General features: G+C 51.3%; 2 protein-coding genes and 1 long non-coding RNA gene across 3 annotated transcripts in view; 1 reads left to right on the top strand and 2 right to left on the bottom strand.

The window, feature by feature from the left end:
* The window catches only part of ZC3H6 (zinc finger CCCH-type containing 6), a 29,247-nt gene extending 18,762 nt beyond the window's left edge, over nt 1–10,485 (bottom strand). Inside the window, exon 1 of the mRNA XM_069787753.1 lies at nt 9,747–10,485. Within this exon, the coding sequence (XP_069643854.1) occupies nt 9,747–9,838 (92 nt within the window). The 5' untranslated portion in view covers nt 9,839–10,485. The remainder of the gene's footprint in view (nt 1–9,746) is intronic.
* Nucleotides 10,486–12,610: 2,125 nt separating this feature from the next.
* On the top strand, nt 12,611–14,700 carry LOC138685874 (uncharacterized). Its single transcript, XR_011325256.1, has 2 exons — nt 12,611–13,136; nt 13,223–14,700. It is a non-coding gene; the product is annotated as an uncharacterized lncRNA (long non-coding RNA).
* A 1,695-nt stretch (nt 14,701–16,395) lies between these two features.
* On the bottom strand, nt 16,396–22,734 carry FBLN7 (fibulin 7). Its single transcript, XM_069787752.1, has 8 exons — nt 22,491–22,734; nt 20,993–21,152; nt 20,255–20,425; nt 19,609–19,734; nt 19,373–19,510; nt 19,144–19,281; nt 18,053–18,191; nt 16,396–17,886 (listed from the first exon to the last, which is right to left on the bottom strand). Exons 1-8 carry the CDS (start codon nt 22,584–22,586, stop codon nt 17,514–17,516), a joined length of 1,341 nt encoding a protein of 446 aa, XP_069643853.1. The 5' UTR covers nt 22,587–22,734; the 3' UTR covers nt 16,396–17,513.
* Between the last annotated feature and the right edge of the window lie 988 nt (nt 22,735–23,722).

Below are 23,722 nucleotides of genomic sequence, written 5' to 3'. Positions count from 1 at the left end.
TCTTCACCTTTAATTCTCAACTATTGGCGGAATCCTACAGCATATCTACAGCAACTGCGACGCTTCCCCATCACCTTGTGGCAGCCCACTGCAACAACGTAAAGACCAGTTATATACATCAAGTCTCATGAAGATGCTTTGCTGTATTACATGATCAAGAAGGGGACTCAACATTTCTAAGCAATGCACAAGAGTAGCTGTCTATCTAGTGATTGAAAAAAGTACCCTGGAATATGGGAGAAAATAATCTTCTAGACAAGTATTGAAGATAGTTCTGTTTTGCTAAGTAACTGGACTGGAAAGAAGGAAAGTTTATAAGAAGCTTTCAAATGTCAAAATATTAAAAAGTGGGCGTAAAAAGACAGATTTAATCTGAATAAAAGATTCTGCTACAGAGGGTGTCATTTAAAGACCATCATTAATATTGATGGGCAGTAAAAGACAGTTCATGGCAGGTAGTGAGTGAACTAGCAGGACTTGCTGCCATAGGCAGTTGCTGAAGCAGACAGCAGCAGCCACAGAAAGGGACAGGACAAATTCACAGAAACAGGCCCATTAGAGGCATGGCTCTTCCCTCCAACACACTGAATACAACCATGGGTGCCAGGAAAACAAACAGGAACTTAGAAGGAAGGTAAGAAAAACTCCTCAACTGCTATGTCTTCAGTTTAGCTACACTGCAAATGCAATCATCACTGGTTTGAATTATGGTCTTAAACATTTCTTGGACACATTTTGAAAAGGACATTATTTTTTAGTGCAAATATAAAACAACAGGAAGCCATGAAGCCAAAGTCAGCTTTTGAACAAGTAATGGAAAATAATAATAATAAAGGTATGCCCACTACCAAGTGGGCAGCAAAGGTGAAGTAGAGAGGCAGCTTCAGAACCCTTTTATGTGATTTTTCACAAGGTGGTCAGGGAGATCTGCTCGTACACAATCCTTACACTGCCTCGTGAAGAACATTAACACCAAGATACTCCCATACTTAAGAAGAGCTAAAGGATCTTCAGAATAAGTACCCCAAGCATAACATAAATCCTGTCTTCAAACATCACAGTGTCCATTATAAATCTTGTCTTCAAATATCACAGTGTCCATTATCTCCAGCATTCCCTGACAAAGTCTAAGTACCTCATCTAATACCCCAAGCATTTGTCACATCTTTCCAAGAGATACTTGATTAATAAAGTGTGCCTAATGAAACTGAAATGCAAATATTTATGAACACCTGCAGCTATTAGAAAAAACAATCTTTTGTATTTTGACAAAGTGAGCTAAACTCACTCTCTCAAGGATGTCTACTCAATTAAAATATCCTCTTAAGTAAAATGCCTACTGAAAATGCTCTTTTATTTGCCAGTTAACCAGTTCCTTTGGGAACTGCTGCCATACATTTATACTTCTGTGATGCATCCAGGACGCAAATAACATTTTAGGCAAACTAACTGTGCAGAATCTCAGTAATACTATATTTTGGATTGCATTTCAAAGGTAAGGCTACATAAGTCCTCTAATCCCCAAATGCCTAAATTCTTTCCACAACATCCTAGAATTTTCCAAGCATTGAACTTCAAGAATGTTAAAAAAAAAAAAAAAAAAAAAACGGACAAATACGATTTGAAAAGATAATGGTCAAAAATTTATCATTTCTTGGAAATAATTTAATTATTCTTCAAAGAAAGTTTAAAGGAAGTGATAGGGCAGAAATTACCTTCCATTTTATAGGCTTTATTCCCATTTAAAATCTAAACTGGAGCTGTATGCTAGAAAGTGAGTGCAGAACCCACCCCTTTTAGAAGTTCACTTCCGAAATATATTCCACAGACTTGGCTATAGCAAGCAGCTTTGGGAAGGGCTTTCAGTGATGTGAACCAAGACTACCTCCTTTTCCACTGTGAGTAACAGAAGTCAACAAACAGATGTGGTCTGGAAAAAACACAGCTAGCCGATGATTTTCTGGGAAATGGGTTCAAGTCTGAGGTTGCTTTCCCTTCGGCAGGTATCTACAGCACACAAATCACAACACCGATCTAACAAGAGAGGATATGAACTTCTGGTTTGCAAAGTAAAGCTTCTTGCTTACAGAGTATCTTAGTATGCTTCTATTATTGCTGGAAACGCCTGACACAAACCCCAAAATTTTCTTGATCTAGAAAAGCAAGGAAGTATAATCTTGTCTTTTTCAAGATTCACTTCTCTTTCAACTACCCTACCCCACAAAACAATACACCACAAAAACAACCTTCACTGAAATAATGCCAACAAGCTGTGGGGGGAACAGTTTATAATGCCTACACAACGCATACCTCGGGAGTCAAAAAGACAGCCTCTGTGCTGAAGGAACAAACACTGGCAATTTTAAATTTCTGCCATGTGTTATTTTCCTGGATTCTATACTTGTATTTGCAAAGGCTGAACTAAATCTGATGCGTCATCAGATTAACAGAAGTTAATCCCTGAACTACTACAGTGCAAACCTGCAGTATAAAATTCTGACACAGAAAAAAAGCAGAAAAGGTTAACTCGCCTCTACCCAGAGATCTCAACTAGCATTACCAAGCCCTTCCCATCCTAGTGCATTTAAAGTCCTTTTGGAAGAGAAACAAAAGCATCTTCATTAAATACCCAGCTTAAATTGCTTAGAGGGGTTTGGCTACTGCTGCCTGACCTACTGGAACTCCTTCATAAAGAGCCCTGGATGACTTCAGTGATTAAAACAAGTTGCCATATGGTACTCCTATTTCCTCATAACCCATGGGACAGCAAATGCAATCTTGCAATCCAGAACACAGGAGATGCAAAATTCAGTAACATCACCTAGACTCCACGAGCTAAGCAAACCCTAACTATACAAAAGGCAGCATACTGGCCGTGATTTTTCCTATCAGCCCCTGCACAAGGACTAGGTATGCACAAAAAAAATTTGGTTCATCCCCAAATGTGAGAGGAAGAACTAAAATCACCAATGGATCGCTCCCTCTTCCACAATCTCCAGCTACTTGGAGCTTGACGGATATGTGAAAACAAAACCAGAAAGCATTTCCACTGTCCCAAGTGTATTTCTAGAGCATCTCCAAAATGGATTAGAAAGGCACAAAAGCCAAGTTATCTTCCAGGGAGAATCAGTTTGGTGAAATCACTGCAAGAGCAGTTATGCAAATATTTGGTGAGGGAAAATAGAAATCCACACATAAAGTAACGCATCATTACTCCAGTGTCTACAGTTTAATTTCTAACATTCAAACTCGACTTTAACTTACCTTTCTTCCCTAGTCTGAGTCGTTTTTAAAAATAGCACTCTTTATGTTCAAAGAAGATTTACAACTCAAGCTCCTCAAGTCCAAGACACAAAAATGAGATGCATTTTCTCAGTACACTGATGATGATAGCTCTGAAATATTTAAGAAAACTAAAAGGGTTTTCCTTGTGGGACTGTTTTTCCAATCTTCTTAACAGAAGTACTCAGCATACTTGCAGACAGAGCAGGTGCTACATGAGAACCATACTTCTGTATGGTTTAAGAACTAACACAAACAAAATCATACAACCAAAATGTGAATCTCTGTCATCAAACACGATTTTCTGTTAAGTCCATTTTTGGTAGGTTTGATTCACAGCTGAGGAAAGGTCTTATTTAAAAATAATTACATTTTGTTTTACAATATGACGCTTTTGACTTTATTTATTAGAGTAAGCCTTAAAGAGAACAGTGATAGCTGAGACTTTCCGACAGCATTACCAAGACTAGAAAAAGTATATAGTAGATAAAGGCCGCAAACAACTCCCTTTTACTTCTTGTAGACATAGAGAAAGGACACAGTAGCAAGAATGCAAACATTTTACATCAGTAGATCTCTAATGCATTGAGTAATAAATTACTTTTTTAAGAAGCTACTAATTTCTGGTCATGACTGAATATTACTGTCCAAAAAGAAAAGAAAATCTACTTCTTCCTAAGGTGAGTGCACTGTTAAACCTTAACCTCTTTTTTCTGCGATTAGTTCCAGAAGAGACAGCTTATCAGAAACCATCCAGGATGTCTAAAAATTCATATTCTCATATAGAAACAGTATGTTAACAGCCCTTAATTTACAGGGGCTGATAACAGCATCATACACCCATTCTGCCGACCTCTGAATGTCTGTGATAAGGACATATAATGCTGGGGAGAGAGCTTAAACTGATGGGAAACTACCTGAGTGTTTTTGACACTGGTCAAGACTTACTTAGTGAAAAAGCCTTACACTCCTCCCACTTATTTCTTCTCCTTAATTTCCTTTGGGCATGTTTTCCTTAGTATCTCAAACTAGATTTCTCCCTCAATCCCTCTATCCTAGCTCCTCATACACTTCTGCTGCTTCAAATAACCCTCCTGCACGCATTTTCCACACCCAATGCATCTAGAAAAACATGCTGCTATGCAGCACTCGTGACTGCACAGACGTACACGGCTATCACTTCTCATCATTATATGCTTACTTTCTGTCCTGTTCACTACCATGCAATGAACCCGCAATACTCTCGCAGGTACCATTTTGTTTTATAAAATTATGAAGAGCACAATAACTCGGGCGCAATTCAATGACAAGAAAATCACATGTCTAAGTAAGATCTTAAAGGGCTAAAATTCATGAAATGAGTTTGTCCTAGCACGCTCCTACACTAAAGAATTTATGAATTAATAAGGAAAATAACTACAAAACTAGAAGGTGTTGTTACAGTTAACACAACAAGCCAGTGTCCACCAAAAATCGGCACTGGCTTCTTTGACAATGTTATGCAGGTCACTTACAGCGGCCCGTTAGTTTTGACCATTCTGCAAACATGAAGTTATTTTAACCTACAGCCAGGCAGGGAAACTGCACCATGAGAAGTTACAGACCAGACTGCTTGGGTTTTCTTAATCTCTGTTTTGCCTTCATCCCCAGGGCTGGTTGTAACAGATACTGTGTTCCCGTAAAATGGGGGAAGGAAGTGAGAAAGACAGCAGAGAGGCATGCCAAAAAATAGCTTCCTGCAGTGGCACTGGAGGCCAACAAGCAACTTTTGGAAAGCCCACCTTCTCACCCTGCTGCCTAACCATCTCCAGTCTCTGGGCTTTATTACTGTAGAAGAAATTACAGAAATTCACACAGACCACCTCCTCCTCTCCAGGAGGACAAGGAGGAGTAACAGCTATGTCAGCCAGCTGTGTTTTTGCCACTCCTGCAATGTTTGCTGGATGGCGAGCAAGCCCTGTTTGCCCACAGGGCATATTTGGGAGTGATTATCTCTTCACTTCCTAGTTCCCTAACGTCAAAGCAAGTTTTGAAATCATGCTTGAAAACTAAATCACTACAAGGCTGCACTCAGCGATCACAAACAACTTCAATTTAACATGAACACATTCTTTGGTGATTAACTATTACTGGGAAAAAAAGAAATCTCTGAAAACAACTGTAAGTAAATGTTTTCAAACCAAACCATGCACATGTGGACCAAGGGCATTAAAGCACCAGGTAGCATAAAAGAGACACATTTAAGTTGTCAAGTTTAACTAAAGATGGATGGAAGCCTTGTGGCAAGGGAGACTGGGAGAGCAGTCAGGCTGGACAATAGCAGCTACAGATTAGGGGATATCTTTAGCCCTTCTGCTCCACAAATGCTTCCCTGATCTGTAATGCTATGGTGCTTCACGGAGCTGAGGAGCCACACGGATTGAGACAAGACACGGGCAAAGCCGGCTGCAATATAATGTTGGCTAAGCAGTAACGGAGAAAATGTACAACTGAGGTATATAATACAGATTTCAATTTGCTGTTACTCATCTCGGTTACAACCCGCCACTTGCTTTTTTCCCTCTACTTGCCACCGGCTGTAATTTAGCAGAGCAGGTCTCCATTACGGTGAACCAGACAGACCTGTTAGAGCAGCAGAGTGTAAATCATGCTCGCTGAGGACAGGAGTGCAAAACCAGTACATGGAAAGGGCCCAGGCAGTTCCTAAGACAGCTGGAAGAGGAAACTGGGAAAATAAAATAAAAACAAAGGGGTGGCTGGCTGGAGTCTCTATTCACCTGGCTCATCTGGACATACACCAGGCATACATAGCTGGTGAAGGAGAGGCTTTGGAAGAGCAGCACCACAGCTAGAGGCGGGCAGACTCGCATAATCAAACACTTCAGCTATGCTTCGTAAAACTCCAATCAGTTTATCTTGAAAAAGAAAGTGACTGTACCAATTTCATTTTTAAATGTAAAAATTGTATCAAATACATAATGGACAAGTGTACAATGAGGATTAGCATGGTTCTCGGGAAAAGGAACCTGAAATGCAACAGACAAGCCCAGCTTTGAAGTGGCATTTCCAAACACCCCCTGCAAAAATCAGGACAATTTTCTACAGAAAGTTCACAGGCCACTCAGGTGTCTGACGGAGAGCTGTGTCTAATGTTCAATTTCCTTCATGGTACCATGAGCACATAAAAAGCGGCCTGATACTTACACTTGCAATGCAACTCATAAGACCATGCTGGCCACAGAAGCATTACTTGCACCTCTGCGATCTGCGAGATAGCATCTCCATGTTCAGACTTATCATTAGGTCACTGCTATTTTTACAGCAGATAATGGTATAAGAAATCTCCAAGTCTGGAGATTAAATGACAGTAAAGCAGAGGGAGATAACAGAAAGTATCAGTACCAACCTAACATTTTAGATTTTCAAAATAAATGAACTCCCAAGTTATATTCTAAAGTTCCCGGCAATTTGTAAATCTGGCACCGATTTCAAATGCGGAACCAACTGTAGCAAACAAGCCCTTCTCATGCCTGCAGTATAGCTCACTATTAGTCAGAAAATTAAAGTCCACAGAAGTCTGCACAAGGACTGAATTATTCTGTATTTGTCACAAGTGTTTAGTTCTCTTAGGCATGTACATTCATCTATAGCATGATGTATAGGTGGGACAATGTCTACAAAGTAGACTTTAAGAGAAACATGAAGCACCCAGTCCTGCAGATGCTGGAACAGCAACCACAAACTATCGCAAGTAATCAGACCTTGCTGACCTCTGGAAGAGAGCGATAATTTGCACATTTACACACATCTGCGTATTTATTTGCTGTAACTGAGTTTGCCTGCACCCTGCCTCAGACTTCCTTCCTACCCTGTCAAAGATTACTTACATAACAAGCAATCTTTAATTAAACCTAACCTTACAGGAAAAACTTTAAAAGACACCTGCTATCTTTGTGTACAGAAAGTCTCAAATACTTCATCAAAGACAACATCTCCATGAGTTAACTAAAAATATTTAAAGAATGAAAAACCTTCCTCACTTAATCAGATGCCCCATCTATAAACCAAGAAAAAAAAGACTTTGGATTAAAACAATCTTCCAACTTGGAATTATTCAAAGTGTGGACAGACAAGGTTTTTTACTATTTTCTACTGCTCAAAACCACTAACCGATTTCTTTATAATTCTACTAGATCAGCTCAAACTCAAGCTAACTAAACATTAACAAAAATGCTATTAATTTATGCTGCACAAATTGATCTAATCTGTTGAAGGATTTCAGCAGCTTCCTAATATGAGCTGTACCTACAGTAAACTAGTCCTACTGAGCTACCAATGCAGTAAAAAATTGACTGCAAGATAAAACGTATTGAAACTAGACGTGTTAATTTTAAAATACCAAACTGGTATTACAGCAAGACTCCAACTCAAAATAACTCAGAAGATGAGTGAATCAGGTATTTGCATCTTTTCTATAGACCTTACAATGGTCTCTTCAACTGACTGCATCGGAGACTGGACAAAACCAATTCAGTACTAAAAAATGTTCGTAGTTAAAGCTGTGCTACCCTCCTCCCCACCCGCAACCTTGGCAAGTCAACCATGTTTTCTGTGGATGGCAAAGACCCTGTTTCTCTTTAGGCCTTCCCAGTTACCAGCTGGTAGCGAGATCTTTATAAACTTCAGAAAGTTAAAATATTACATTTTGACAAGATTACATGTGCACACCTAATATAATAGACTTATATTTGGGGCTTTTTTTTTTTTTAAACAATGTTCTAGGTGTATCAAGAATACACTTCGCTATATGCATCTTAGATCAGAGGGGAGCAGAAGTTTTCTAAAAGTCTTGTTTACAGAAAAGTATTATTTAACAGGTAAATGTGTTTATTGTTAGAGTCTTCTGCTCTTCTGAAATTAAAACATTATAAGGCAACGTTTATAAATTAACCTGTATTAAAAGTACATTAGACTATTAGGTAGTACTTATTTATTCTATTGCGTAATTTGCCAGTGTAACAACAGGCATACTGGTAAGAACAGCTGATTAGAGGAACTCTAACTTGTCAACATTGCATGAGTAACTCCAAGTTAGAAAAACTATGCTTCCAGCAGAACAGTGGGTAACTTGGGCTTGTCCTCAAGGAGGACTTTAAAACACGAAGTACTTTCAATCCCTGAAAGAGTAAAAAGTCACAGACTTATTAAGTCCAGGAACTCTAGAACACTTTGCCTGCTACTGCTGCACAGTTTTAATACATAGTTATGCCCTATATTCAGCAATCCCAGTGGATTACTAGTTTGCTTTTTACACAGCACTCTTTTTGGAACATACAGCATGACACAACATTGTTTCACAATAAAAAGCAGGAAGGTGAAAACAAGAATCAGCAGCGCTGGGGTCTGCCCTGAACCCGTCACTAAATCATAGTATGATCTCTGGACCAGTCAGTCAGCTTGTGCGGCCCTCCACTTCCCAATTTGTAACACAGAATTAGTGACTCTTTCTCCAGTGACGGAACGGTTACGTTCGCTCACAAGCCCTGGGGGGGTTTTTTGTTGGTTTTTTTTTTCCCCAGTCCTCTGAAGCAAGTACCAAGCACGGTTGTGGAGCTGTGTGGGGAGGACAGACTGAAGCCCAGCTGTCGAAAACCAGCATTTTTAACTCCTGCAGTTGTGTCAGGAATGCTCTGGGTAGATGTAGACTGAAGGACTGGTAGCTGTCACCCTGGCATAGTATTTTTGGAACTAGTTAGGAAGGCCAGGGTTGCCTGGAGAAAGGATTTGAATTTCCAGCAGCTGCAGAAGAGAAAGGGAGGGAGGAACAGAGGTCCTTTCACCAGGAACAGGACTCTGGTTTTCTGCGCATGGGGATTGAGAGGTGGCAAAGATAACGTCAGTCAGACCTTAATCTGCATAAAAAAAGATCCAGTTAAATGTGTAAGGTGTAATCTGGCAAGAAAATGACATTAAAATATGGATCTAGTGAGAGATTCTTGCATAAACAAAAACAACCAAAAAAAAAAACCCAAACCCAAACCCAACTCAAAGCACCCTTTCCTACCTGACTAGCAGCACCAGGGCAAGGGAGAAAAAGAACAATGGTGACATTCAACAGACACCCGCTGGAAAGTGCAATTTATGGAAAGAAATGGAAAACAGTCCCCCTTCCCAGCCAGAATAAATAAATGAAGATGTAAAACGCATGCATTCAAAAAAATAAAACCCTACTAATAATGCACTTCTAACCCAGTGACACCCCCCCCTCCCCTCCTTGCATTCCCCCCCCCCCCAGTCCTCACCCCGGTCTTCCAGCCTGAAGGTGACCTGCCCCCACAAAAACATCGTTAACCCCCTAGGCACATTAACACACAGCATCATCATCATCATCATTATCAGCATCATCATCACCCCACTAGTATCACCATTATGAGAAGCGGAGAGAGAGAAGAATGTTACTCGACCTTTCGTCCCCTGCATGTTGCCTGTCAGAGTCGGGCATGTTTGGGTCAAGAACTGGGTTTGGGGGTTTGGAGAACAGGCTTTCAAAGGCCATTGTGCTGGCTGTGGTGTGGTGAGGAGGAGGGAGGTGGAGGAAGGCAGGACACTGCCGCTGCCCGTGGTGCGGAGGGAGGAGGAGGAGGTGGCGGCGGCGGCGGCGCGCACAGCCGCTCTGGGGGCGGCTCGGTGAGGAGGAGGGTCGGGTCCCTCAGTGAGGAGAGATGATGAAGGTTTCACTCACGGTTACTTAGTGAGACACTAACGGGCACTCAGTGCAGGGCGAGGCTGCACAGGCTGAGCCCGGCCGCCCCGCGCGGGCAGGAGGAGGAGGAGGCAGCAGCGGCGGCGGCTCGGAGGAGCAGGCCCGGGGCACAGGAGAACGAGAGGACACACACACGGGGGAAGGGAGGTGCTGGTGGCCGGAGATGGCTGCCCTAATTCTTCCTTACAAACATGGCGCCCGCTCGAGGCACTCTCACAAAATGGCGGCAGCGGCGGCGGCGGACGGCAGCGGCGGCGGAGGAGAACGGCGGCAGCGGCGGCAGCGACCCCCGGCGCTTGCCCCCCCAGCTCGCTCAGCGGCCGCGGACCCGCACAGCGCCCGCCGCCACCACTGCGTCTTCCGCGCCCGTCGGGGCCGCGATGGCGTCGCCTCGCGCTGGCCGCCGCCGCCGCCGCCCGCGATCGCGCTCCTCCTCCGCCGCCGCCGCCGCCCCACCCCCCGCGCGCCGCCGTTGGCCGGCGGCCCCCCGCGTCACCGCGCCGCCCAGGCCGCCCATTGGCAGCGGCGCGCCGCTCGTCACGCCGCCGTGACGTCACGCGAGCGCGGCGGGCTCCGCCCCTCCCCCCCGCCCCGCGCGGGCGGCGTGCGCGCGCGCGCCCGAGCGCGCGCACGCCGCCCGCGCGGGGCGGAGGGGGGGGAGGCGCGAAGGGAGGCAAAGGGGCGGGGCCCCGCCTCGCCGCGTGCGGGCTGGCGTCACGTGCGCGCCCCGCCGGCCGTTATGGCGGCCGCTAATGGCGGACGTCGCCCGTTATGGCGCTTCCGGGCCGCTCCCGCCCTCCCTCCCCCGCCCTCATCGGGGGCGGGGGCGGCTTCCGCCCCGCGCCGCCTCGCGAGAGCCGAGCACGGTGCCCGCCCCCTCCCCCCCGTCAGCCGCCGTTCCCCTCCCCGGTGCTGCCGCTGTGGTAACCCGCGGCCTACTCTGCCCTACCCGCCCTCCCGCCTGCCCGAGGGAGCGTCAGGCCGGGCCCCCAGGCCATTAATTAGTTCCGAGATGGACATTTCTAATTAAAAACAATCGTTTCCTTCCCCAGCGCGGTTCTAAGACCCGTGGTCCTCACAAGGGAAAGGCCCTCGGCCGGCACTGCCTTAAGCCGGGAAGCATTTCAACCGAGGGGCCTAGAAAAACGCGGACGTTGGCCCAGGCCGGTGATAAAATCAGTGCTTAGGGAGGGGGTGATAGGTCCGGCCGTGATAAAAAAGGGTATTAAAGAGGTGGAGAGGCAATAGCCGTAACCTATGCAAAAGCGTAACCAATTCAGGGAAGATTTAGCATCACTTCAATGACTCAGTAAAAGGGAGGAAATTCAAAACTCATCAAGAAACCTTCAGTAGAGCTATAGAACAAAATTCTGGAGAGCCTTATTGAAGCCAATAACAGAAAAAAAAACCACCCAAACACGCGATGTTTGTGTTGCTCATTCTATGACAAGAAGTTTAACTTCGTGCCATGAGCAGGGCAGGCCTGACCCGCGCCTTCGGCAGCTGTCGCTGGGTCACAGCCCATCGCAGGCTGGCGTTCCCCATCTTCTCTGTCATCTGGTAGCGCAGGCCACAGCTCTCTGCGCGCGTTGGTTTGCATTTGCAGTGAATTCCATCCTCTTCCGCAGTATTGCGTCTCCCTGCTCAGTACCTTCACCTCAGGACAGTCTTGTCCAACTCAAATAAATAGCATCAGCTGCAAATGTTGTCACCTCGTTGCTCATCAGTTCTCCCATAAGCTTTATGTGTCTGTTTACAACAACACTGGCACCAAGATGGAGACAGCCCACCTGCTAGACCCCTGCATGCTGAGAGCTGGCCTTTTATTCCTACCCCGGTTTTGCTGACTCTCAGCAGTTCATAGTCCCCAGGAGAAGCTTGTTTGTTGTTCTCTAAGCATTTTAACGATTTTTCTTTTAACATTGTCTTTTGAGGGACTTTGTCAAAACTTTCTGGAAAAATCCCAAGTAAGTTACATCAACTTATTTTCCTTTACAGGCTAGTCTCCCTGGCTTGCAGGGCTTTTCAGGACATATGACTCTCTTTTTCCAGTGCCAGCAATCCTAGCAAGAAATAAAAAAAATAAAAAATAAAAAGAACACCCACATCGGTTCCCATTTGGGAGGAATGTTTTTCCCCTACACAGAGGCAAAGTGTGGCCTCGCATCCACGAGGAAAGAGCTGTCTCTCCCTGGTCTCACACCAGCCTGGTACCAGAGCAAGATGCACAGGACAGGAGATGATAGCCAAGTTCAACCAGGGTTCCAGACCATCACACGAGTCCAAAGTCAAGCCAGGAAACCAACCTGAGCTAAAAACCAGCACTCCTGCAGCTTAGGGACTGAAGTAGGGCTTCAGGGAGCACGGGAGGGGTGTGAGTGGTGGCCTCAGGTGGGGCTAGTGAGGGCCATTAATGCTAATTAAGGCTAATTAGTCCCATCAGCAGATGAGCATCTCAGTGAGGTGTGTAGCCCAGGAGGCAATGCCCACAGGGCTCAGCACCATCTCCCTAGGCAATGGGGGAAAAAAAAAAAGCAAAAAAAAAAGCGGGGGGGGGGGGGGGGGGGAGCGGATTTCAAGTTCAGAATAAAAGCCTGACTCCTGCTTTTTTCGCAGTGCCTGCAGGTGCAAACATCCATTTTAAACAAAAATCTGTAGGCAGGAGCAGTGTGCAGCTGTTTGTTTAAATATCCCTACGTGTGTTTGTGTTGTCAGGGAAAAAGGTATGCTGCTGAGAAGCTCCTGAATGGCTCTTTTTTTTTTTTTTTTTTTTAAGTATAACTAAATTTGGCAATAGCAGCTATACAAATTCCCCTGTACGCGCTCTCAGATATCGCAAATATACAGGGATCTGGAGTATGGTGTGGAGAGCGTAGCAACATACCTAGCAACCATAACAAATAAAAATGTTGTGGTTCAGCTCTTCATTAAAGCCTATAACAGGATTAATAAGTGTTTTGGCGTGTGTGTTTGTGCTTTTGCTTCAACAAGGATTCGAACCGCGATACAAATCTGTGGGGTGGGAGGAGACACGGCAGCACTGATGGATGTGCCGTGCACCAAGCACGGACTTCTCAGGGATGCTAGCTAGGTACTAAATTCAGATTTTAACCTGCGGTTGAAAATAACCTCACATGTGTGTGTTAAAGAGATAATTAATCATTCTTTTGTTTGCAGGGATGTATCTCCTTAAACCAAAGGCGAGGAGAAGCACAGGGAAGCTCAGGACTTCGGATGCTCAGCAGGGAAAGGCCCATCAGGAATGCACTTTGGAAGCAGGAGGATGGCTAGGAGGAGAAAACAGGACATGAAGCTGTGGTCACGTCCTCTGACCCCTACCTAAGGTTGGGGCTCGTCTCCCCTCATGAGGTGAAGAGGAAAGGGAGCGCTTTCCCACGCAGACCTTGGAAATTCAAAGGTGCTGTATTTCTCTCCTGGCACCTCAGCAGGCGCTGCGTTGCCTCCCTCCAAGGCCACCTCCTCGTGAAGTCTTCAGCCTTTGCATCCTCACCTCCCAGCCATTTGGGGTGAGAGACTGTGGCTTTGGGGCTCGGGCAGTGCAGCCAACCCATCCCAGGGCACACAGAGCACATCTGGAGGCAGCTGTACCGGGGACCGCCTGCCTTCAGCCTGCAGAAGGGGAGCAGAGGCAAACCAGCTATTTGGGGGGCTCCAAAATATTATTATCCCAAAGAGAAGTTGTATTTACCAGGGCCAGAAGAGCCTCTCTCTGCACATTCCAGGCTCGGGAAGTCTGCAAGATGCCGGAGCGGCCGCTCTGGGAGGGGAAAAAAAATCTCCTTTAGTCAGCTCAAATGCTGGCCAGAGGTTTGCAGCCCAGTCCAGACACTGGAGAGCCGACCTTAAACGTTTCTGGGGCTGAAAGGGAGATCTGCAGCCAGCTAATGCTGGGAGAGACGGCGGCTGAGCTTCCCAGCTCCAGTCCTGGCCCTCGAGGCAGGCGAGAAGCGGCTGGGAGGACGGGCATGGCTTCGCAAGCCCCGGCGGCATGCCAGCCCATCCCAGAGAGGGGAAACCAGTTCACCCTGGCCTCGGGAATTAGGAAAATGTTGTCAGTTCGGGGCTGTGCTGCGAGGAAAAGTCTCCAATGCAAAGGTCCAAGCACCCGTCTCCAGCCTCGTTAGCTGGTTAAAAGCATCAGATGGAAACTATGCTGCCCCGTCAGAAACTTATCCTCTTACGGACTCCTTGTTTTTTGGCTCCCAGAGCCTGGCAAGGCGGCAGGAGCAGGGGAAAGTGTCGTCAGTGTGAGGATGGTGAAACACATCATTCACCCTGTCAGAGGTACCGCTGCAAGGAATGGGTGACGGAGGCAGCAGAGGTAAGGCACCAGGAGCTTCTTCTGGCATGTCCCCAGCGTCCTTCTCTGCATCTCTTGGAGGAGCACATACCCAAGCACAGGGATCTCTTTATCACCCCTAAAACACGGTAACAGCCTGTTGCAGAAGCACATCCAACCAGGCTGGGCAACCACAGCCAGGCAGACCCTGCTCCGGCAAGCCACAGGCTCTGGGCTACCCGCTCTGTAGCCTTCTTTCTCCTAACTTTGTTTTCTTTCCCCAAAGCTGTCTGTCCATCTTCAGCTTTTCCTAAAAAATAAAACTAAATTAAATAAAATATTCTTTCTCATTTCAGCTCAGCTCCTTTCCTGTTACGGCTTTTGTCTTGCAGCAGCGATTTTCAGTGGCGTACAAGGACGCAGCCAGCAGCCCCCGCAGCGCTGCTCTCTTATCTAAGGCGCTAATTTAAAACACACGCCGAGCTGGGTTCATGGGGAAAACTGCTCCCTTTCCTGGACAAAAAGCGACTTGGCCAGGGGCCGGGTAGCTCTGAGGAAAACCTCGTCGCCTGCTGCTCAGGGCATCCCAGCATGCAGGCGCACGGTGGAGCGGTCCAGCAGCGTGTCCTGCCCATTCCCCGTCCTTCCTCTGACGATGCTCCGATTGTAGCCCCAGCTGTGCACTAAGCTGGCACGTGCAGGATTTCACCCTCAGCATCCCGGCATGGGGGGGAAGGTAAGGGTGGGTTTCCCCAGACATACCCCCACGGATTCTCCATGTGTTTTTCTTGTCCCCGCTATCCTGGGACCCTTTGGGCTACATTTGGCAGAGTCCTGTACGTCTGCGGGTGCGTCTGCCTCTACTTCTGCTTTTACGCCACGGAGCTTTAAAGGACATTTCCCCCCCAGGCAGGCTTCATCTCTCCCTGTGCATGCTGAGGAAATAAAACCAGGCATGTCCCCTGCCACCCATATGGCAACCCGGTTTCTCTTGCAGCACAACCTCCTGCAGGGCCTTCCTAGGCCAGGTCCAAAAAGCTTTCTCCTTGCCTGTGCTGAGGCCAGCTGTGGGGTGACACCCCCTCCACACCACCCCACAATTAACGGGGTGTCCTAAGTGGGATAGGTTGGTCCTCCTGCCTTGGGAGAGGAGAAGACGTCTCAGCCCCCTTTGAGGGACGCAGCACTGAGCGGCCCCACCAGCCACTTCTTTCTCCTCTCCTGATGGTCCTCCTGGGCTTTGTTTTCCTGCAGCTGGGGGCTTTCCCTGCGGATCCCCACCACCCCACTAAAGGTGGGCAACCCCTGGGTCTGCTGCTCTGCAGGCACCTGTGCTCCCACTTGGAGCTGGGCCATCCCTCTCTACCACCACCCGCTTTTGAAAGCAGCTACACTTTCAGAAAAGCACTTTAATGTTTTGGGGTTTTTTTTTAAGCACTTGGGTGGAGGAGTAAGCCTGCTGGGTTTTCATCTCCCTCCCCCAGTGCAACCCTGGGATGCATTTCCCTGCCCAGGTCTGCCGTCCAGCCAGAGCGATTGCCAACCCAAACATCCTCCATCTGCCGTGCCCGGGCTCCGGCAGCCCCGCTCCGACAGCGGCAAGGAGCAAGCACTGAATGTCCCTCCTTGTTCTGCGGGGAGAGGTCCTGCCCCCTTCCTGAGGTCCCACGGAAAAGCCATACCCCCCCAAAAAAAATCTGGGAGCTCCATCCCCCAAAGGATGAGGCACAGATCGGTCTTTTCAAGTCTCTTCCCCTGGGCCACGGAGTGGGAAGGATTTTAGTGGGTGCAGCTCAGCCCCCCACCGGGACTCTGCCCTGCTGCCTTTTTGGGGGGGGCAGCAGCAGGCTCCTCTTCCTTGAGGTCTCTGGAGGGTGCTCAGGGATGAGCTGCCCTGCTACCAGCCAGCCCCTTCCAAGCAAAATAAAAAAATAAAACTAATGGCGGCAGGTTCTTGCCCCACAGACCCTGAGCCCCACCTGGACAGCTCTGGGTGAGCATCGCCCCCCTCGGCCGCATGTGCATCAGGTACTTTATTCTGCTCTGCACCTTCTCAGAGGCTATATCATCATTTAATTGTACTAAAACCAGCATAATGGAGAAACATGCATAACGTCGGGGTTTTGTGGTTAACATGTACAAGCGCTGCACTGAGGAACAGGTACCGAGGGGGAATGATGCGAGACCGGGGAGGTGTGTGTCCCCTGCCCCGGCACGCGTTACAGTCAAACCCCAGCTATTCCTGGACCTGCTTACACACAGTGGGGTGGAGGCCGTGGCTGACTGAAAAAATGAGATATTCACCCCTCGAGCTCCCTCAATGTGAGCACCAAGCGCAGCCGAAGCCCCCCCCAAGGTCACGGCGGTGGGGTGGGGTGGGGATGCACGCACACAACCCAGTTCAGGAGGTTTAAGGAGCTGCTGCACATCGGCTGAAGCATGGGATGGCCCCGGCCCATCACCAGCACTCATCTGCAGGGCACTGGGACTCCTCCTGCGCCCAGCAGCAACGTCCCACTTGCCAAGGAGGGCACCGAGAGCCAGCTGGGTCTTGTAGGGATGGATGTTCGTGGATTTTTTCCGGTGCCAGTCAATCCTGGGGGACTGAGACACCAGACCAGCCCCCTCCCTGTGGGCCGCCATGGGTTTTCTCAGCATCCAAAGGGGAGCCGGAGGCATGTTTTGATGGGGCTGGAGACGGCGCAAGCGGGGAGGAGAGCGGTAGCTGCTACGAGCCTCCCTCCTCCTGCATGCACCACCTTAACTTATTTCCTAAAGAAAAAAAGGAATTAAAAAGGAAATAAGGGCCGTGGTTTCTATCCACTCTTTTCTGCGCTGCATAGGCGCTGCGGCTGTGGGACATAGTCCTTCTGGACCCTCGGGTGAGGACGATGCTCTGCTCCTGCGCCCCAGTGAGCGGGTAACCCCTGCACCTGATTTCTTTTGCACCTCATTTGCTTTTATTTTTCCCCACATAGGTGGGTGTAAAAGCCACCTGGGCAGAATAGTTAACGCAGAGCAGAGGATGGTTGGCTGGAGAGAGGCTTCGGTGTGGGGTGTCACCTGGAGCTCCCATTAGACACTTGCCTCCGGGGCTAGCGCTTTTGGGTGCAGGATGCTGAGCAGGGACCATCGCCATCAGAGAAGCCGCCCCTGCTGCCGCCTCCCCTAAAACTCGTAGGCAGAGACGAAGACGGTGATTTTGGACATGTGCTTGGCCTGGAAGACACGGTCCAGGTACTCGGACATGTCCACGTCCACCTGAATGGTCTGGGGACCCTGGAGGCTCTGCACCAGGATGAGCTCCCCGGTCTGCCGGTCCGAGCGCTGCATCACGAAGTGGCCACGGTTGTTGCCCCCCACGATGCCGAAGCGCAGGCTGTCGGGTCCCGGCCGGCCGGGTGCCGCCGCCGTGGCCATGCGGAAGAGCGGGGTGGGCGTCAGCAGGTTGGAAGGCAAGGGAAGGTAGTGGAAGGAGATGGTTTTGGGTGCTTGGTGGCATGACCGGCTCTCCATCGGGCAGGGGTTGCGCTCACACTGGCTGCAAAGGCAAAAGCCGGGGGGAGCTTTTCAGGGAGCCCCAGCCCCAGGGGTTCGTGTCCCCCACCTCGGTGGCACTGGATCCCGGTGGATGCCATGCACGTGGTTTTGGGACCCTGCCCCTCAAAACCAAAGCAGGGACAGGTTTTATGCCGCGCTGCACTTACAAGGGTGATGTTTTGACGTAGGTGACATTGCCGGCAGGCTGAGGGCACTGGGGGCTGACGCACTGGAAGCCCCCCCCCGTGTTGATGCAGGTGGTCCCCCTCGTGCAGTTATCCTGGGACAGGGCACACTCATCGATGTCTGCAAAACAGGGGCGGGCAGCGGGTCAAGCTCACTGGAGACCTCAGACCGACCCCATTGAGGGGTTCCTTTTGGCAGAGAATAGGCAAAAGCGCTTTGAAATGGTGATCAAAAAAGTATGAGAGTATGGCTGAAAACACCTAAATCACCTAAAATCCCATTCTGCGCCTGCTCTCCTCTCCCTGAGCTCTGCCCTGGGCCAGCAAGGGTTAACGGCAGCACTCTCACAGCAGGAGGGCAGCTTATTTTCCTAACTTTCTGCTAAGCTGTTTGAAAACACCATCTCTCTCTATTTCCTAAACACCTATGTAACCACGAAGATACCTGGCAAGAAAATCAGGAGCTCTGAACACAGATATTTGCTGGGAGCATTAGCAAGATGCTACGAAACATGCAGAAATCAGGGAGAAAAGGAGAAAGCATGAGTTTTCTCACCGTGAACTGCAATAATCATCACTTTCTAGCCTCCAAAAATCCCTGGTTTTCAGGAGGAGACATCCATACAAGCAGTTCTGGCCACCCACCATCCCCACCAGCTGCCATTTTGCTTTGCTCCCAACCCACACCCCAACTCCCCCAGTTTTGGAGGAGAAGCTGCCAGCCTCCAAGCTGGCCCCTTGTCACGTAATTCTTGGTTTTGAACGCTATTTGAGCTTCTTCGCAGGGATGCCCCGTTCACAGGGGACAGCTCCACCACCGCAGCGGGGATCCCGTGCTCTTTTTCGGTGAGACGCAACCCCAAAGCACCACGCCTGTTTGCCAGCACTTGAACCTCCATCATCTTCCTCCCCCCCACACCCAGCCCGGGAACCACCTCTCTGTGCAAACCCACCGAGATTTTTGCATGCAGAGATGCTTGCAAACAAAGAGAAAAAAGGGGGAAAAAACTAAAAAAGCAATTGTGCAAGTTGGGAAAAAGCGGTCAGCCTGTGCCTTTCCAGCCCCCCCTCACCTTCGCAGCTCTTGCCGTCACCCAGGAGGACGTACCCACCGGGGCAGGCGCAGCGGTAGGAGCCGGGGAGGTTGACGCAGGCGTGGGCGCAGAGCCGGGGACCCCCCTCCCGCTTGTACACCTCGCACTCGTTGAGGTCTGCGGAGAGACGAGGGGAGCGGGTGCACAGCCGAGACCCCGCAGCCCACCCCGCCGCCGTCGTCGTCGTGCCCCCCCCAGCACGGCTCACCCTGGCAGAGGCCGTTGGCAGCCGTGCCACTCATATGGAAGCCGGGCTCGCAGCTGCAGTGCTGGGTCCGGTCGATCTGGGCACAGCGGGGCTGGCGGCTGAACGCCGGGTCATCTGTGACGCTCCAGGCGGGAGGAGCTGGGGGGGACACCGCGGGATGGGGTTTGAAATGAGGTGGGGTGCCAAAATATGCCCGGGGGGTGGCGGGTCACCCACCTCAGCGGGGGGTCACCCACCCGTCTGCGCCTGGTACTGGCAGGTGGCTCCAGTCCACTGCTGGGGGCAGAGGCACTTGTACTGGTTCAGCCCCTCGAGGCACGTCCCGCCGTTCTGGCAGGGGCTGCTCGAGCACTCGCTGATCTCTGCAAAATAGCCACATTTTTAAATTTCATTTTATTTTATTTTATCTGGGAAGCAAGCCACCGGAGCACTGAGCCACTTTGGTACCCCGCGGCACATCACAACCATGTATTTTGCCAAACTCAGGCACCGGCTGTTTCCCATGCTGTGGCGCTGCCCCGGTGCAACGGTTTGCTCCGACGCAGGGAGCCATCATAGCACTGCTGCCTTTTCCCCTCATCTCTGCTGCTGAGCTGCAGGTGAGGCTCCAGCTGTAATTTCCAGCTTTCCTGGAGGATGAGAAACCCCAAATCACCGGCCATGGGAGCCGCAGCATCCCTGGGATGTTGGCTAGCTGGGACTCAGGGACAGCCACAATACCTCCCCGTTTGGTGGACCCCAATCACCCCCCCATGTTTAAATAAACCCAAATCGCGTCCCACTCTTGCAGATGACATCCCTAGGCAGCCACGGGCACGAAGCAGCCCCAACAACCGCAGCCAGCTGCCCGGCAGCCCTGCCGTAGGCAGCCCAGAGCAGTACCTGCGCAGTGGGGCTCCTGCCCAGTCCAGCTGCCGTTGGCCTGGCACGTCCGTGTGCTGGAGCCCAGGAGCTGGAAGCCCGGGTCACAGGTGAAGTGAACCTCGTGCTCCACCAAATACTTGGTGCCAAACTTCCTCCCATCCACGGGGGCTTGCAGGGCAGGGCAGGAGGCTGGAAAAGCACGGCGGGGTGGGGTGGGGGTCACTGTTCAGGCAGGTTCTTTGGGGGAGCACTGCCTTATCTTTCCTGTCCCCAACTCCACCTGACCCACGGTTCGCTCAGTTCCTCCGAGCCCTCCTCTTTAACTGTTATTTTCCTTGAATATTGGCCTGCTGAGGTTCATCAGTAACATCCAGCCCCCCAGCGAAAGCCCAGCGGGGACGCTGGGGCTGACCATCACTGGCAAAGGGTTTGGTGGCATTTTTGCCACCCCCCTCATGCTCCCAGGACAGGACTGTAGCTCTTTTGCTGGAGACGTGGTTTTCCAGCCCCCTCGCCTCCAGTGCTTTGCCAGGAGCTCTCTGCTTTGCAGCTAAGGGCTTTTGAGCTTCCCCACGTCTTACCAGGCTGGAAAGGTGCTCGAATTCACAAGTACAAATTGCCAACATGGATACAGGTTATCTCCATCTATGGAGATGCCCAAACCTCCACCCATCACAGCCCCGAGCGTCCCGACCTGCCCACCCCAGTGTCCTCCGAGACCATAAAAGCAACTGGTGGGACCCAGGGAGGACTCACCGGCCGGCGGCTCAGGGGCGGCTTTGGCCAGGGAGGCGTGCAAGGTGCTCAGCCGGCTCTTCATCACACGGAGGCCCTCGGCAAAGCGCGTCTCCTGCCCCTTCAGCAGTTGCTGCATCTGCCGGATGGCGGCCAGGAGCTGCTGCCTGCTGAGGCAGCTCTGCGGGGACGGGCAGCTGCTCAGCGGGGGGACATCGCTCCGGCCCCCACGCTGCCGTGCCACCCGGGACCCAACCTGCTGCACGCAGCCTGCCCCGGCCACGGAGGAGCAGGAGCTCTGCAGCATCAAAGGTCCCCTGAGATAGCTGATTTTATATTTTTTTACCCCATTTACCCAGATGCAGGAGGTTTTTTAGCCTGTACAAGAAGTCCTTAGCTCAGGCATGCTCTCCTACATCTAAATGGGTAACGCAGCGCTACAAGCAGGGCTGTAATCACTTTGTTAGCCCTGGGAGAGATGCCATAACTCATGTTTCATCCTGCTGGAGCTAGAGCCCTGTCCCACTTCCACATTACAAAATAAGAGGAAAACAGCTGTCTTGTGAGTTCTGCCGGGGCCAGGAACACTGGTGGGACTCCTGCCTGCAAACCGATCGCTACCACGGGACTGACTCATGCAGGAGATGGGCATCGTTATTATAGGTTTCCTGTGGAATTGACTTCAAACTGAAGAAAAAGAGCAAGGGCTGAGCAAAGCCAAGCCGGTTTTAGAGCTCAGAGATTTGCAGGGCCCATGGGGGAGAGAGCGCACAGGGTCTGGTCTGGGCGGCACGAGGCTGGGGGCAAACGAGCTCCAGGAAAGCGAGCAGAGCTGCTGGGCACTGGCCCACCTGGCCCAAGGGATTTCTTTCTCTCCCCGGCCACGCTGTGCAGGGGTGAAGTTATTCTCGTTTCCAAATAGCTACTGAGGGTTTACAAAGAAGAAAGAAAAGCCAGCTCCAAGCGGCTGTGCTCTCCTCTGCTTCCCTCGGGGCAGTTTTGGGGGGTCAGGGGCTGCCGGCGGGGATGAGCCAGTCTGCGCCTGCAGCTCTGGGGTGCCCTGCGCCGAGAGGAAGGCAGGCAAAAGCAAATAGATGCCTGGCATGTAGCTCGCTTTAATAAACAGCTCTTTGTTAGCGCCGGTTTTAACTTCAAGAGCCAGCGTGAGCTCCCGGCGGGATGCTGAACCGTAGCAAACCCCCGCTCTCCCGTAAAACCGGGAGGATTCTTTGCTCCCGGTGTACTCGGTGGCGACTTCAGGTGTGGGGGAAGAAGGAAGAAAAGAGCCCAGAAGAAACCGGGCCCGGTTTAAGCCCTGCTTAAGCTCCCCCCGCCCCAGTCCCCCGGCTTTGCCCACCTGTTTGCTGGGGCCAGGGCAGGAGCGCGGTCTGCACAGCCCGACGCTAAGGGCGGACAGACCCACGGCGCACCGGCCTTGGGGAGGGGGGCAGGAAAGAGGAGACCTTGCCCCCCTCGAGAAACCTTTCCGAGGGGTTCCCCCCCAGCCCCCCCCCCTCACCTGGGGCGCCGGCGCCGCCGGGAGCAGCAGGAGCAGCAGCAGCGGCAGCGGCGGCAGCAGCAGCAGCAGCGGGAGGCGGCACCGCTCCCCCGGCATGGTCCGGCGGCCGGCGCGGCTTCTCGTCCGCCGAGGAAGGGCTCTCCCGGGCGCCGGCAGCCGCCTCTCCCCGCCCCGGCTGCGAGCGAGCGAGCGAGCGAGCGAACTCTCTCCCTCCCACGCCGCCCCCGCCCCACGCGTGGCCACGCTCCCCCGTGGAGCGGGACGCGGCTCTCGGCCCCCCACGCCCCCCCCCACGGCGGGGAGGACGGCGCTTCCCCCGCCCCGGAGAGCCGGGTCGTGTGTCGTGTGCCCCCCCCCCCAATCCCGCCCCGGGGCTTGCGGGGACCCCCCGCCCCGGCGCCGGCCTTTTCCGGGGAGGGGGGGGTGATGCTGCGGCCACCCCGGCCGCCGCCGCCGCATCCAGCCCCTTGGGACACCTCTCAGAGCTCTGTCCCCGTTCCAGCAGCCCCCAGGCTACGCGCATTACCGCTCTGCACAGCCCCCCCGCAAAGCAAGCGCTCGACACCCCCGGCACGATGCTCTCCTGCGGTGGGTTGTTTTTTTGGGGGGGGGGGGGGGGGTGCAGAAAAGCTGTTTCTGCCGCTACCGGAACGAGCGAGCACCGTGCAGGCACTCACCGCCAGCCCCCCGCTCCGCCTGGGCTGGGACCCCCTTCCCCAGCCCCGACACCCCTCCCTCCCCGGCCCCGGGACCCCCGCAGGAGAGGCGAGAGGCAGCCGGGCGGTGCGCGGGGTCCCGGCTCCACCTGCTGGGCACGGCCGGGCTGCCGGTTGCTGTAGAGCAGCTCCTGCTATGGAAAGAGCAGAAATTGCCCCCCCCCCCCAAACGGAGAAGGGACAGCTGGGAAGGGTCAGGCCATGGCAGGGTGGTTTATCCCTCCCGGGACCCCCCTTACCGACTCGTTTCCCCATCGTTGCAGCAGGACCGACGGTTTTCTCGGCGCACGCCCGGGACAGATGGAATCGCTGCTGTCTGGGAGAAGGGGATTTCGAAGCACCCGCTGTTCCTGGTGGGGCTCTGCTTGTGATTTTCGAGAGGGATGTCTCGCAGCATGAAATCCCCCAGCAGGCTGTGTGGCAGGAGCCCAGACTAGCCATAGGGCTGCCCATTGCAAAAGCCACAACAAATGGTGAAAAAGCGGGGGGAACAAAAGCTACGCGAGGCTGGCTGCA

The sequence above is a fragment of the Haliaeetus albicilla genome, chromosome 7, assembly GCF_947461875.1.
Source record: "Haliaeetus albicilla chromosome 7, bHalAlb1.1, whole genome shotgun sequence".
NCBI lineage: Eukaryota > Metazoa > Chordata > Aves > Accipitriformes > Accipitridae > Haliaeetus > Haliaeetus albicilla.
Note: the sequence above shows the minus strand (reverse complement) of the source record. Positions and strands in the feature narration are given on the sequence as shown.